The sequence below is a fragment of the Hydra viridissima genome, unplaced genomic scaffold (assembly GCF_058129835.1).
Source record: "Hydra viridissima isolate aposymbiotic clone 2 unplaced genomic scaffold, HvirCarnegie_v1 scaffold_17, whole genome shotgun sequence".
Taxonomy (NCBI): Eukaryota; Metazoa; Cnidaria; class Hydrozoa; order Anthoathecata; family Hydridae; genus Hydra; species Hydra viridissima.
This window is the reverse complement of record NW_028324316.1, coordinates 1341302-1354886: the sequence shown is the minus strand read 5'-3', so window position 1 is coordinate 1354886 and position 13585 is coordinate 1341302. Positions and strand designations below refer to the sequence as shown.

Genomic DNA, 13585 nt, shown 5'->3' with positions numbered 1-13585 from the left:
TGCACTGTACTAATTAAGTGAATCATACTGTCTAACATCATCACAAATGTGGCAAAGACTGTGCATAGTATAGTTTAATGAACTGCTGCCATATATTTCTGGCATTTGTTCAACAAATATATTTAACAACTTTTCTGCATAGTCAATATGCATCCAACACATATCTGGATTAGCTAGAATCCCAATTGCTGTGTGCAAAAGCATAAAATGATTGTAAACACTATTGGTAAGACAGCTTCGCAACACCACAGGCCCTAGGTAACAAAAATAGCTGGAACTCATTGGCTTTCCACCTATCAATATCTTTTAGTGACCTTGGTTTGTGGTGCTGAACTTGTTGGAATGAAGCAAATAAAAGATCTGTCCTCTTTTTTGCATTTAAATCAGTAAACACGGTTCAATTATTGACCCTAGTTCCCTTTTGAATGCATCGCAACCATAATACCAATTGTATCCTTTTATACATTTGACAAATACACATGCAGGTGTATCACACAAATAACCTTTAACATGAATGGTAAAGTGGTTTTTACCTAGATGAACTTTTAGGCTTGATATCGCCACAAAAAATGCAAACTACAAATGGCTTATAATTATTTTCCTTACGTTTAACACTTCAAAGCATCGGCCAAAACTGTTTTCCAGAGCTCTTATACAAAGGCAAACTGTCAATGCTAAATTATAAACTGACTTTGAAGCTAGCAACACAATTGAATCCCAGTAGATTGTTAGCTGATGTTACAAACCAAAATAAATAAACTCTTCATTTTGCCCAAACATGTCTTTCATGATAATATTTTCAGAGTGACTTTTAGTTTTTAATAAGGTTCGAGCAACTTTTGGTTAATCTGGATTTCGTTTTGATAAGATCTTCAGCAAATCTGATAAAGCACTATGTGTAACATTGTGTTTGACTGACTAGCTTCTTCATCACTGTTCTCTTCGTTATCACTGGAACAAGAGGGATAGCAGCCATGCTCATCATTAGTTACATCATAGTCATTATCAGAATTGTTAGTTAAACTCAACAAAGGTTGGTTTTCTTTTTCAACAGAGGGGGAATTGGTAACATCTTCATATGGTTTAGTATTCAAGTTTTGATGCAACGAATTATGTTTATGAAACAGTTGAATAGAACGTATTTGTAAACATGTACTGTTAGTAGTGCATAATAATTCTGTTTCATCGGTAATAGAAAAACTGCTATCAGTAGCATCAATTGCTGTTTAAAAGTCATAGTAATTCTCAGATGATTGTGTGATTAACTACTCTTTTAACATAATGTGACTTTGCAGAACGAGTTAAAACCATTGATCTCTTCATTCCCTATAACATAGCATTTAACAATAGCATATTTTTAGTTAATATAAATGATTATATTTTCACAAAATATCAGAAAACTTACCAAAGAAGTTTTTACAATTTTTAATTTTTATAACTTTTAAAATTTTAACTCCCAAAAAGTCACTGCCAATCCTTTTCTAGATACTTTTTATTCAGTTTTTACTACTTTTCATGTTTCAGCTTTAATTCTTCAATGTCAAGTCTCCCATCAGGCTCACTAGTTAATTGTCTATTAAATTTTTAAAAATAACTGACCCTGGGAGTCAACTGCTCAGTGTTTCTATCACCATCACTTATCAAGCAAGTCTAAAAAAAACTGAGTTATTTCTAAAGACTGGATCAAGAATGTCATAAACATTTATTAAACCAGGCGATGACGTCAAGTATTTTTACAGTAATTAATATATGGTATGAAGTTGGTAATTATTATCTTATTTTTAGTTACGAATAATTGTCAACTATGTCAGATTTAGTATAAATAACGCTGTTTTCTTAATAAGAATATATATAAACAAGTTACAAAAAAGGCGTTGAGTCGATCTTCCTTAGTCATTTAAAAACAAAGAAATATTCACAACATAAAGTGGTGACCCTGCCAGGACGCTGGAATCTACGGAACACTCTTCAAGCTATCAACTGACGTAAGGAATCAAAGATTACAATAGAATTTAAAACGCCTCTGAAGCAGCGCGAAGATCCAATCGCTACACTATCAAGGAAATTGGAACTAACATTAACAAAAGTTGAGCGACTTGGTCTGGAAGTACGCATATCATTGAACAATAACGATATACACACACTAGATAGATAAGAACCAACCATCAAAGCAAAACTGTCGGAGACTTTTAACTTAATCCAAAACATTGAAGAATTAAAAAGAGACGAAGAAAACGCCGACAATCAAGAAATCGACAACTGGTATGAACAACAGAACAACTTAATTAAACAGCAAAGCGAACTTCTGACATCGCTGGAAGAATACCGCATAGAAGAAATTACGAAAAAGAAGAAAATGCACGAAGAAATTGCTCGTGTAAAAAAAGAACTAAATGAACAAAAACAAGAAACAACTCAAAGCATGCACAGTGCACACACAAATGATTGTAAAGCAAAACTTCCCAGACTACAAATTTCAAAATTTGATGGGACTATTCTGGATTGGGTGCGGTTCTGGGAACAATTCAGCACAGAAATTGACAACAGAAGCTATCCTCCAGTAACTAAATTATCGTACTTACGTGAACTACTATCAAACACGCCGAAAGAGGAAATTGCTGGACTCCCTTTTAATGTAAATGGTTATGAAAAAGCAAAAATGATTCTAAATCAAAAATATGGAATCACTTCTGAAATTATACGCCAGCATGGTCGTAATATCATGGATCTTCCCTACATAAAAAAAACCGACGTAGATCAAAAACATTATTTTTACAGAAAATTAAATGTAAGCATAAACTCGTTGAAAACTTTAAACAAATTGGAAACAGCAGAAATACTGGTACATGAAACTCTCGACAAACTGGGTCCTGTTAAAGCTGATATTACTCGAACAGATCCAAAATGGCAGGAAAGGGGCTTTGAACAGCTAATTGAAGCTCTACGTGAATATACCTTACGAAACCCAGAATCATCTATTGGACGAACAAGAAATAATATCAGAAAAGAAAATTCAAAATCCTACAATAATTGGGAGCACAAAAATCAAATGGAAAAACACTTCCAACATAACGAAACTAAAAACATTGGCTGTGTCTACTGCAGTTCGCAAAATCATCGTAGTCACGAATGTACAAAACTTCATTTAACACAGCAAAGGAAGCAATATCTTAAAGAAAACCATCGCTGCTTCAACTGCACGTCAACAGACCACACAGTATCCAACTGTCGTAGCAAACGTTCTTGCTACCATTGTCAAGGAAGGCATCATTCATCTATATGCACTGGGGTTAATAAAGACAAATCAAAAAAGGGTATCCTTATGGCTGGAAAGGAAGGGCAAACTATTCATCCCGCAGTCGTTGTGAACGTTGGCAAATATAAAGTGAGAGCACTCTTGGATACGGGAGCTGGTAGTTTTTATGCTTCATCTACGCTAGCCAAGTACCTAAAGTTAGACCCAAATAATAGGGAATCGAAAAATATTGAAACATTGACTGGATCAGTACATCAAAACCTTCCGTTGTTCTACACAACTCTATATTCAATAAACGGACGCAACAGCCTTGATATTAAACTCAACAAGCTAGAAAGGAAAGTGCTTACAGTGCTACAAAATCCGAGGATATCCGTCCTAAAAAAGAAATTCAAACACTTAGAGGGATTGCATTTAATAATGAAGATGACTACGATGATCATAAAATTCATCTTATAATTGGTGCTGGTGATATTGCAAGAATAAGGTTGAATGGTTTCAGGACTGAAAATGATGGAGAAGCTATTGCAGAAGAAACCATATTTGGATGGACGGTTATGGGACCAGGACAAAGCACCTCGGACTGTTTATATTTTACAAAGTCAACCAACGAATGTTATAAAGAACTATATAGCTTGAATGTTCTTGGTCTAGAAGGTCAAAGCGAAGGGAATCAAAATGAAGTATATGAAGAATTTAAAGAACAGCTACAACAAGACTCGACTGGTTCTTATCACACTGGATTACCATGGAAAGTAGAACATTCAAAACTAGCATCTTATTCAGATGGTAGTATCTCAAGGTTGCATAGTGTACTTAGAAAACTGGAAAAGAAACCAAATGATCTCATAAAATATAACGCTATTATTCAAGAACAACTCAAAGATGGGATAATTGAGTATGCACCAAACAAACCAACTGGCAAGAGAATATTCTACATGCTTCATCGAGCAGTGATAAAAGAGGACTCCGAAACAACCAAGCTAAGGATTGTTTTTGACGCGTCAGCTAAAGAGTACGGATCACCCTCACTTAACGACTGTTTACATATTGGTCCTCCATTACAACCCTTACTACTCAATGTTATTTTACAAAACAGATTGCAACCTGTTTGTCTTACTGGAGACATTAAACAAGCGTTCCTACAAATAAGAGTTGATATTAAAGATCGTGATGTTTTCCGTTTCTATTGGATATCGGACTTGAAAAGTAAAGAAGTAATAACTCTAAGATTTACTCGAATCCCGTTTGGCTGTGCATCAAGTCCCTTTATTCTTGGGGGAGTAATCAAGCAACATTTAATGACGTATGAAAAACATTATCCGCATAAAAAGAATGAAATTCAGATAATCAACAGGGGCATATATGTTGATGATATAATCACTGGGGGAGTTGACCTGGATTGTGTCAAAAAATTGAAACAAACAGCAATTCATCTGCTCGAAATGGGAGGATTCCAGCTTCACAAATGGTACTCGAATTTTCCTGCATTAGAAACCAATGATTCAAAAGAGAACAATCATGAAGTTACCATCAATGAACAAAATAAACGTTATTCAAAAATTCTTGGTTTGTTGTGGGACAAAAATGATGACACTTTATTAGTGGATTGAAGAACAACTCGCAAAACAAACATCACAACCAAAAGAGGAATTTTAGAAAGTTTGGCTAGAGTTTTTGATCCACTTGGTGTGATTTCCCCAATAACACTAACAGCAAAACTTATATATCGACAAACTTGTGATTTAAAATTTGCTTGGGATAAAAAACTTTCACCTGAATTATCTAAGGAATGGATGCTTTGGAAATATACGTTACCAGACCTTACACCAATACCAAGAAGTATAACTGTTTTGAATCATATAATAACAAAGATTAAAATCCATGGATTCGGTGATGCAAGCAAAGATGGCTGCTGCAGTGCAATATAGGTAGTAGTACATCAAAGAAACAAAGTGACTCAAGGATTGTTTACAGCCAAATCACGCATATAAAAACGAGATTGTTCTATTTCCAGACTTGAATTGATTTCTGGACACATGGTAGCTAATGCTCTTACAAACGTTAAATTGGCACTTGAAGGATACCCAGTTATGGAAATATACGGCTGGCTTGATAGTTCAGTAGCACTGCATTGGATCCTTAATGACAATTGTAAATCGAAGCAGTTTGTATTGAATCGTGTCAAAGAAATCAATAAACGAAGTTGGATTATCTGGCGTCACTGTCCAACCAATCAGAACTGATATTGGAAGTAGAGGAATTAAAAATGGAAAAATTCCACAAATATGGTTCAACGGTCCAACATAGCTTACCAAAAAGAATGAGTGGCCAACCAATATAGTTCATACACAAATGGATGAAGTAATGAAAGAAGTTAATCCAACAAAAATACATAACCTTACCACAGCAGAGAGGTTTAACTACTTTGATGAACTTATGAACAAGTATCAACTACCAAAAGTTATAAGAATAATGGCATGGATCTTAAGAATCATTATTGATCTCAAAAGTAAAAGAAAATGTCGAGGTGTGCTATCAGCTACTGAAAGGAACAACGCAATGCAGAAGCTGATCAAAATTACTCAATACGAATTTGAAAAATCCGAACAATTTAAAGAAACTTCAGAAAGATTATGATTACATAGAAATCACGATGGGCTTTTAGTTTGCATGGGTCGTATACAAGGTGAGCACCCAATATTTTTACCTCGCATGCATCCCTTTACAAACTTGGTTATTCAAAGAGCACATGCACAGACTCACCATGGGATGGTTGGTCTGACAATGTCCAAGTTTCGTGAGTACCCAATATTTTTACCTCGCAAGCATCCCTTTACAAACTTGGTTATTCAAAGAGCACATGCACAGACTCACCATGGGATGGTTGGTCTGAAAATGTCCAAGTTTCGTGAGCACCCAATATTTTTACCTCGCAAGCATCCCTTTACAAACTTGGTTATTCAAAGAGCACATGCACAGACTCACCATGGGATGGTTGGTCTGACAATGTCCAAGTTTCGTGAGCATTATTAGACAGATACCTTACGTAGCCAAGTCAAAACAATTATACCCCTTTGAAACTATTGGTTTGGATTTCGCTGACCCAATCGAATATAAAGTAAGCAAAGAGTGTTACAAAAAATCATGCATTGTACTTTATACTTGTGCAACTTCAAGAGCAATCCATTTGGATCTACTAAAAACAATGGAAAATGAAGAATTCTGTCGAAGTATAAATGAAATGATTGCAAGAAGGGGCACACCTGCACTCATAATAAGCGACAATGCCAAAACATTTGTAAGTACTGCAAGGTGGATCCGACGATTGCAGAAAGACCCGCTGATAAGCGATTACTTAGGTGAAATGAACATTAAATGGAAGTTTAATTTAGCAAGAAGCCCATGGTGGGGAGGTTTCTTTGAAAGAATGGTGGGTTTGGTAAAAAGATCATTACACAAAGCAACTGGAAGGATTCGTCTGACTTTCGAACGACTTAAAGAAGTTTTCATTGATATTGAAAATACTTTGAATAACCGACCATTAGGATATATCGAGAACGATATTAAACTTCCGATATTAACACCAAACATGATTTTACATGGGAAAGGTATTAAGATCCCTTCCGAAAATGCAGAAGATGACGATGATGAAGATTTTAACAACAAATTGACTACACGAGCAATGCGGTATATCACGAAATGCAAGAACTTAGCGTGGAAAAGGTGGACAAACGAGTACTTAAGGTCATTACGAGAAAATTATCAGCGCAAAGGGTATAATCAAAAGGACATAGCAGTGGGAGAGATTTTCTTGCTTATAGGAGAAGAAAAGAATAGAGGTGAGTGGAAAATTGTTATGGTAACGAAACTTGTACGCGGAGAAGATATTATAATCCGCGGTGCTAAATTAAGAACGGGAAATAATCAAGTAATGGAAAGACCAATTCAGATGCTTTATCCGATGGAAATTTGCCAAGATCCTACTGAGATCGAGGAATTCCTAAACAATTCTAAACCTTACGTAAACATATCAGCAGAGCAAACAAAAACTCTCAAACAAAGACCTTCACGAATGGCGAAATTAAAGGCTAAGGAACTTATTAAAATAACAGCCCTTGATGAACATTTTGATGAGAATTAGTAGATATTCTCTACAAATTGGGGGAGTGTGTCATAAACATTTATTAAACCACGCGATGACGTCAAGTATTTTTACAGTAATTAATATATGGTATGAAGTTGGTAATTATTATCTTATTTTTAGTTACGAATAATTGTCAACTATGTCAGATTTAGTATAAATAACGCTGTTTTCTTAATAAGAATATATGAAGAGCTCAGTGGAAAAAATACTCAAGTCACAAAATTAATGTTTTGAGAAAATTTAGTTTGATCAGAGATATAACACTTCAAAACAAGGATTTAAAATGGCTGATCAAAGTGAAGGGCTTAGTGAAAAAAGTACTTAAGTCACATAGTAAATGTTTTGAGAAAATCTACTTTGATCAGCGATTTTAAATCCTTGTTTTGAAGTGTTATATTTCTGATCAAACTAAATTTTTTCAAAACATTAATTTTGTGACTTGAGTACTTTTTCCACTGAGCCCTTCATATATAAACAAGTTACAAAAAAGGCGTTGAGTCGATCTTCCTTAGTCAGTTAAAAACAAAGAAATATTCACAACACTTGTTCAAAAGTTCAAACTTTGATCCAATCAAAAACTGACAATTTATTTTCTATTAATTTTCGTGGAAAGCTGCTTATAAGTTTAGCACACTTGCACTTCTATTGTCTTTTAACTGCCGCTCTTAACTTTTTGATGTCAAAATTTTATTAAAAAGTAAATTTAACTATCCATTTTTACATAAAAAAAACTGAACAAAAGTTTCAAAGATATACATAGTATGTTTTACCTCATTTGAAATAAACTTGGTATTTTTCGCTTAAGTTTTGTCCATAATGTGACCAATAAGATGGGAAAAAAATCAATTAGCTCTGAAATAAAGCAGCGTATTGTAGGACTACATCTTGGTGGTTTCAACAGCTCTGAAATTGCTTGAACTCTTAAGCCTGTATCTCGTTCATGTGTACTCAGAACAATTCAGAAATTTGAAAAAACTGGTACTGCTGCAGACAAAAACCGATCTGGACGACCAAGTATCACAAGCATCACCGATGATAACAGTATCTATAGAATTGCAAGAAAAAACCCTAAATACTCAGCCAAAGAGATTGCACAAGAAGTGAACTTGGCTCTAAAAAATCATATCTCAAGACAAACTGTAAATAGAAGATTGATTGATCAAAAACTTTGTTGCTACGTTGCTGCTAAAAAATCAATGCTTAAACAAGCTGATCGGTTAAAACATATCAAATTTTGTAGAGCTATTTTGAAAATGACTAATTATGAACTAAAAAGAATAATATTCAGTGACGAATCCAACTTTACAGTTATTAACCAAAAGAACAGAGTGATTATCCGAAGACGCTATAATGAGATGCTTCATAGTCGCTTGGTTGTGCGGTGACTACAAGGTGGTGGAGGTTCGGTAGGCATATGAGGTTGCATCACTTATGACAGCCAGGTCTCTGCTACTTATATGATGGTCGCATGGATCATAAATATATCGAAACGCTTGAAAATCATTTATTCCCGACTAGAGACATTATTTTTAGCAATGAGTCAGAGTGGCAGTTTCAACAAGATAACGCTCCTTGTCACAAGGCAAAAACGGTGACTATTTGGTTTCAAGAAAAAAGCATTAAGGTACTTCAGTGGCCAGCTAGATCACCTGACCTTAATCCAATTGAAAATGTATGGACTGGACCGCAAACTCACTAAAGCTCCCGTAACATCAGCTGAACATCTTAGGGAAAGTTTAAAAGAGTCGTTCGACAGCTTATCAACTGATTATTGCCGAAAACTTTTTGATTCAATTAAAAGAAGATGTGAACTATGCATAAAGAAGGTGAACATATCCCTTATTGATCTTGCTGTTAAAGCAAACTTAAATCCAGGTGTGCTAAACTTATGAGCAGCTTTTTTTTAATTTTTTTTTATATATTAACTTTGATTAAAGATATTTAGTGATAGACATTTGTTTTTTTTTAGTTTTTTTTTCTCTTAATGTAATTAAAAAAGTCAAATAAATATTTTTTGTTTTTTAAAAAAACTTGAATTTCTTATTTTTTACTCTTATTTCATTTCTAAAGAAAAAAAGCAACTTAAATCTAATGTGTGCCAAATTTTTGAGCAATATTGTATTTTTACATCTAATTTTACTTCACGTTAATGAAAATATCACTGCTTTCAATTACAAAATCAAAAAAAAGTCTTAGTCAAAATATAGACCATCTCAAGCCGCTACTTTTACCGATCTTTAAGGCAATCTACGGATTCCGTGTTGAAAGAATTCCTCATCTATTGAAGCAATCCAATTAGAGAACTATTTTTTGATATCTTCTGAAGAAGTGAACCGCTGTCTTATCAAATTGATATTCATGCAATCGAATAAGTAGAAGTTGGAAGAAGCAATGCCCGATGAATACGGCGGGTGTGGTAACACTTCCCATCCAACGTTTTTTAAATAGTTTTTTACCGGTTTTGCGACAAGTGGTCAAGCGTTATCATGCTAAAAAACAAGTTTTTCATGCCTGTCATCCCATTCTGGTCGTTTTCTGGCCAGAGCTCGTTTCAAACGGATCAATTTTTGTCAATAACGCTCTTTCATCAACAGGTTCACGAGGTTTCAGAAACTCATAGTACACAACACCTGATAGCCCAACATATACACAGCATGAAATATTTAAAATATTTTAAAAGTTTTCTGTTTACTCTCAATAGAAATTCTATGTTTTTGTAATACCGTAATCAGCATTTTTTATTTAGTTAGATAACATTTAAAACTTTCTTATCTTATGAAATATTGAAGTTTAGGATGATTGTTGAAAGATGTTAAGCAAAAACTTTTTTGTCTATGTGAGTCTTTCACTTTTTTTGGGTGTGCTTAAAAATATTTTTGCTACTTCTAATCTTAAAGCTTATGCTATTTATTCCTTGAGCTATTTACTGCTTAGTCTTGAAAAGTGTATGTATAAAGATGACATTTCTGGTGTTGTGAAACGATATCGATCATTGGATAATGACGACGAGAAAAGAAGAGGAAGAAAAATTTAACTAAAACAATGAAAAAGTGTTTAAGCACACTTAACACCTCAGCCTAAGCACACATTCGTTTAATATTTTAAAATGTACACTTTGAAGTATGAAAAAACTTATATGGTTGTCAATTTTTGTTTTGCTTTAGTTTTTTTTCCTAATGTTGCGTGTTTGAAAAATTTCAACGTGTAAATTATCATTAAGAAGCAAAGTTTTAGTTTTAAATATTTAATACTACTAACCACATACTTAAATTTAATAAAAAAGATCTTTGAATGATTTGCCATATCACGTCAATGAAAATGTAGTTTTCAAGATTAATTTCATTCATATTTTTTCTACAGTCCTATTTAAATGTTTTACACGAAATATGTAAAGTGTTTTCTAATTAGTATTTCAGGTTTTCTATTTTAGTTATGCAAACATTTAATTGTTTTTTAAGTTTTTACATTTGCTCTGATATTTTACTGTTAGAATTTTATTAACAGCAATATGTTTAGTTTAATGTTCGATTATTCTTTTGAAATTTTATGAATTTCGGTGGTTAATGATGGTTTTTTATATATTGATGGAGACCCTAGCAATAATTAATCAAGCTTCAGGTAAACCTAAAAAATGTAAGCTAAAACCAAAAAAATCTTGCTTTATTGATGGTTTTCATTAATTAGTACTTTCTAGACACTATTTAAAATAAAATTATAACAAAAGAATCGGTGAAGCTCTTAAGTTGCTTAAAATAGAAAAGATTAAAGTGTTTAATAGTTTTAATTGAAAGAGGTTCAAAAGATAAGTCCTATATTTCTTAGGGAAAGAGTATAAAATTTAAAAAAAAATACCATGAGAAAAATCCCTGAAAATAGACGGGTTATGAATGTGCTCAAGGTACAAAGGTTTCTTTGCAAAACTAGACATCAGTTAAAATATTGTGAGGATTCTTGTTCAGCTGTAATACCATTTCAACTGATTTCAATTTCAATTGAATCATTAGATAAAATTAATTCCTTGGATAAAGATTTTCAGGCAAATATTCTAAATATTATAATTAATAATGAAGTTGGGATTCTGGTAAACACTGATACTACTATTCTAATGATAGGATCACAATTTTATGGTAAAGTAAAAAGAAAGTTTGACAAAAAGTTCGAAGTTGAGAAGTCAATAAGGTCTTCCGTGCATCGTCTTGCAAAGATTTATAAAAGATTCAACGCTTAAAAACAAAAAGATGGCAATATGAACATGTCAAAACAAGAGCAAGGTAGTTGTGGAGATATGTTTAAGGAAGAAATTTGGCTTTTTGAAATACAATTGAAGATAATGAGCCAAATAAAACTAAATCTAGATTTAAAAGTGACAGCTTTTATTTAATAAAAGATTCTGCTAAAAAATGTATTAGTTACAACATATAGTTATAAACCGTGATGATTTGTCTACAGTAGTTACTATCTTCTTTTACATACTTGGTCTTATGAAAGATGAGATCTTTGCAGATATTGTTTTTGACCTAAATAAACGCAGAAATACAAAACAGAAAAAACCGGCGCAACTGCTTGTAGAAGATGATATTCGATGCGTTCGAAATCACGTCGTAACCCCAATAGAAAATCTTACCAGTGAGTTTGAAATACTTGATACTCACTTATTTATTTAAGAGACTGCGTTTGTGTCAGACTTACTATATTTAATGGGGAACCTGCTTGGCTAACAATTATAGACTGGATGAAGCCTGGAAGGTCTGGCTGGATAAGCAGAAGATAAAAAAACTTGTTTCTAAAGTTCACTTCAGTTTTAATTCTAACTGAGGTTCTTTTTTCAGGCATTTCATGGCATAGTCTGAAAGACATTGGTGGGCGACTTGACTTAATGGATGAATCTAAGATTACTGGTACTAACAACCCCCATCGCCTGTTGACTGTTGTTGCTAGTCTTGGAATTCCGGGTGCGCAAATAAACTTAGCGTATGATCATTTTGGGCATAGTGAATAAATCAATAAAAGTTCCTACCTTCTTAAAGAGTTTATTATTAAAAAAGTGTTATTCTTGCCAAGTTTATTCTAAAATTTTAAAAAATTGCTTTTTAAATTGTTGTATAAAAAAATGCTTAATTTTTTACTCATGGACAAAAGAATATTTATTCTTCACATCATGATTAAATAAAGATACTTAAAATAATAGCACTTTTTCCGCTAATATTTAACAGACAAACTTTTCATAGTTAACTTTAAATGTAAGTAAAAAGAAAGGTCCAAATAATATTAAAAAACAAAATGAAAATGATGAAAATAATCAAAAGCTTAAAAAGAAATTAGAAAACTTAAGAAATTTTCTTAGAATTAGAAGACATTCTTGGCGAAAATCAGAAGACAATCTTGGCGAAAATCAGAAGACAACCTTGGCGAAAATCAGAAGACAATCTGGGTAAAAATCAGAAGAGCAGTTGGACAAACTTATCTGTAATGAAAGTACTATATTTTCATAATCTCTTAACGTTATAAAGACAAAGAAACACTGCTGATTGGATTGCATGCATAAAAAGAAGTTGTAAAAAAGTATTTATGGAAGATTAAGGCTTTTATCATGTCGACAAGAGATAAAAGCATCATTTAAGTAACACGATTAACTCATCTGCCGTCCCTTGAGCCAGTATTGTTATGAAGAATGCGTAAAAGGATAAACGAAATAATTTTACGAATGTATTAATAAAACAAATATTGAATATTTTTCCATATGTCTTACGCAATTTGACCGAAGGTTTTAATTTTTAAAAGTTTCAAAAATACTATTAGTATGTTGTCATAATCGATTAACCATATACTCAAAAGAACCGTTTAAAAATTTACTCAAACGTACCGGCTATTCTCTTTTGCAAATACTTCACGTATTTCACTATACAAGTTTAATGAAACGCGGAATGCATAATGAAATTTCTAAAATGAGAAATTGCTTTTTTCAGCTTCGTACGGCGTTAATGTTTTTACTGGCAAATGTGTTTATCTAACGCGTGTTATTCACAATTTTATACACAATTTTATTCACAAAATTGCAAATTTAGTTAAACAATAAAGTAGTTGGTAAGTGAAGATGCAATATAAGTAGCATTTCTTTTTCGCTAAATATTGCCATTATTTGTCAAAATATATAACTACTCCTACTTAACGATTTTGATGAA

At 32.9% G+C, this 13585-nt stretch overlaps 2 protein-coding genes and 1 pseudogene across 2 annotated transcripts; all 3 read left to right on the top strand.

Moving 5' to 3' along the window:
• Nucleotides 1–2356: 2356 nt before the first annotated feature.
• On the top strand, nt 2357–4869 carry LOC145184882 (uncharacterized). The gene is made up of 2 exons (XM_090074828.1): nt 2357–3522; nt 3609–4869. The coding sequence occupies exons 1-2, from the start codon at nt 2357–2359 to the stop codon at nt 4867–4869; spliced, it is 2427 nt and encodes an 808-aa protein (XP_089930954.1).
• Nucleotides 4870–6464: 1595 nt separating this feature from the next.
• On the top strand, nt 6465–7400 carry LOC149876977 (uncharacterized). Its single transcript, XM_090074827.1, has one exon. The coding sequence runs from the start codon at nt 6465–6467 to the stop codon at nt 7398–7400; it is 936 nt and encodes a 311-aa protein (XP_089930953.1).
• Nucleotides 7401–11256: 3856 nt separating this feature from the next.
• LOC149876976 (uncharacterized) lies at nt 11257–12474 on the top strand (annotated as a pseudogene).
• Nucleotides 12475–13585: the final 1111 nt, after the last annotated feature.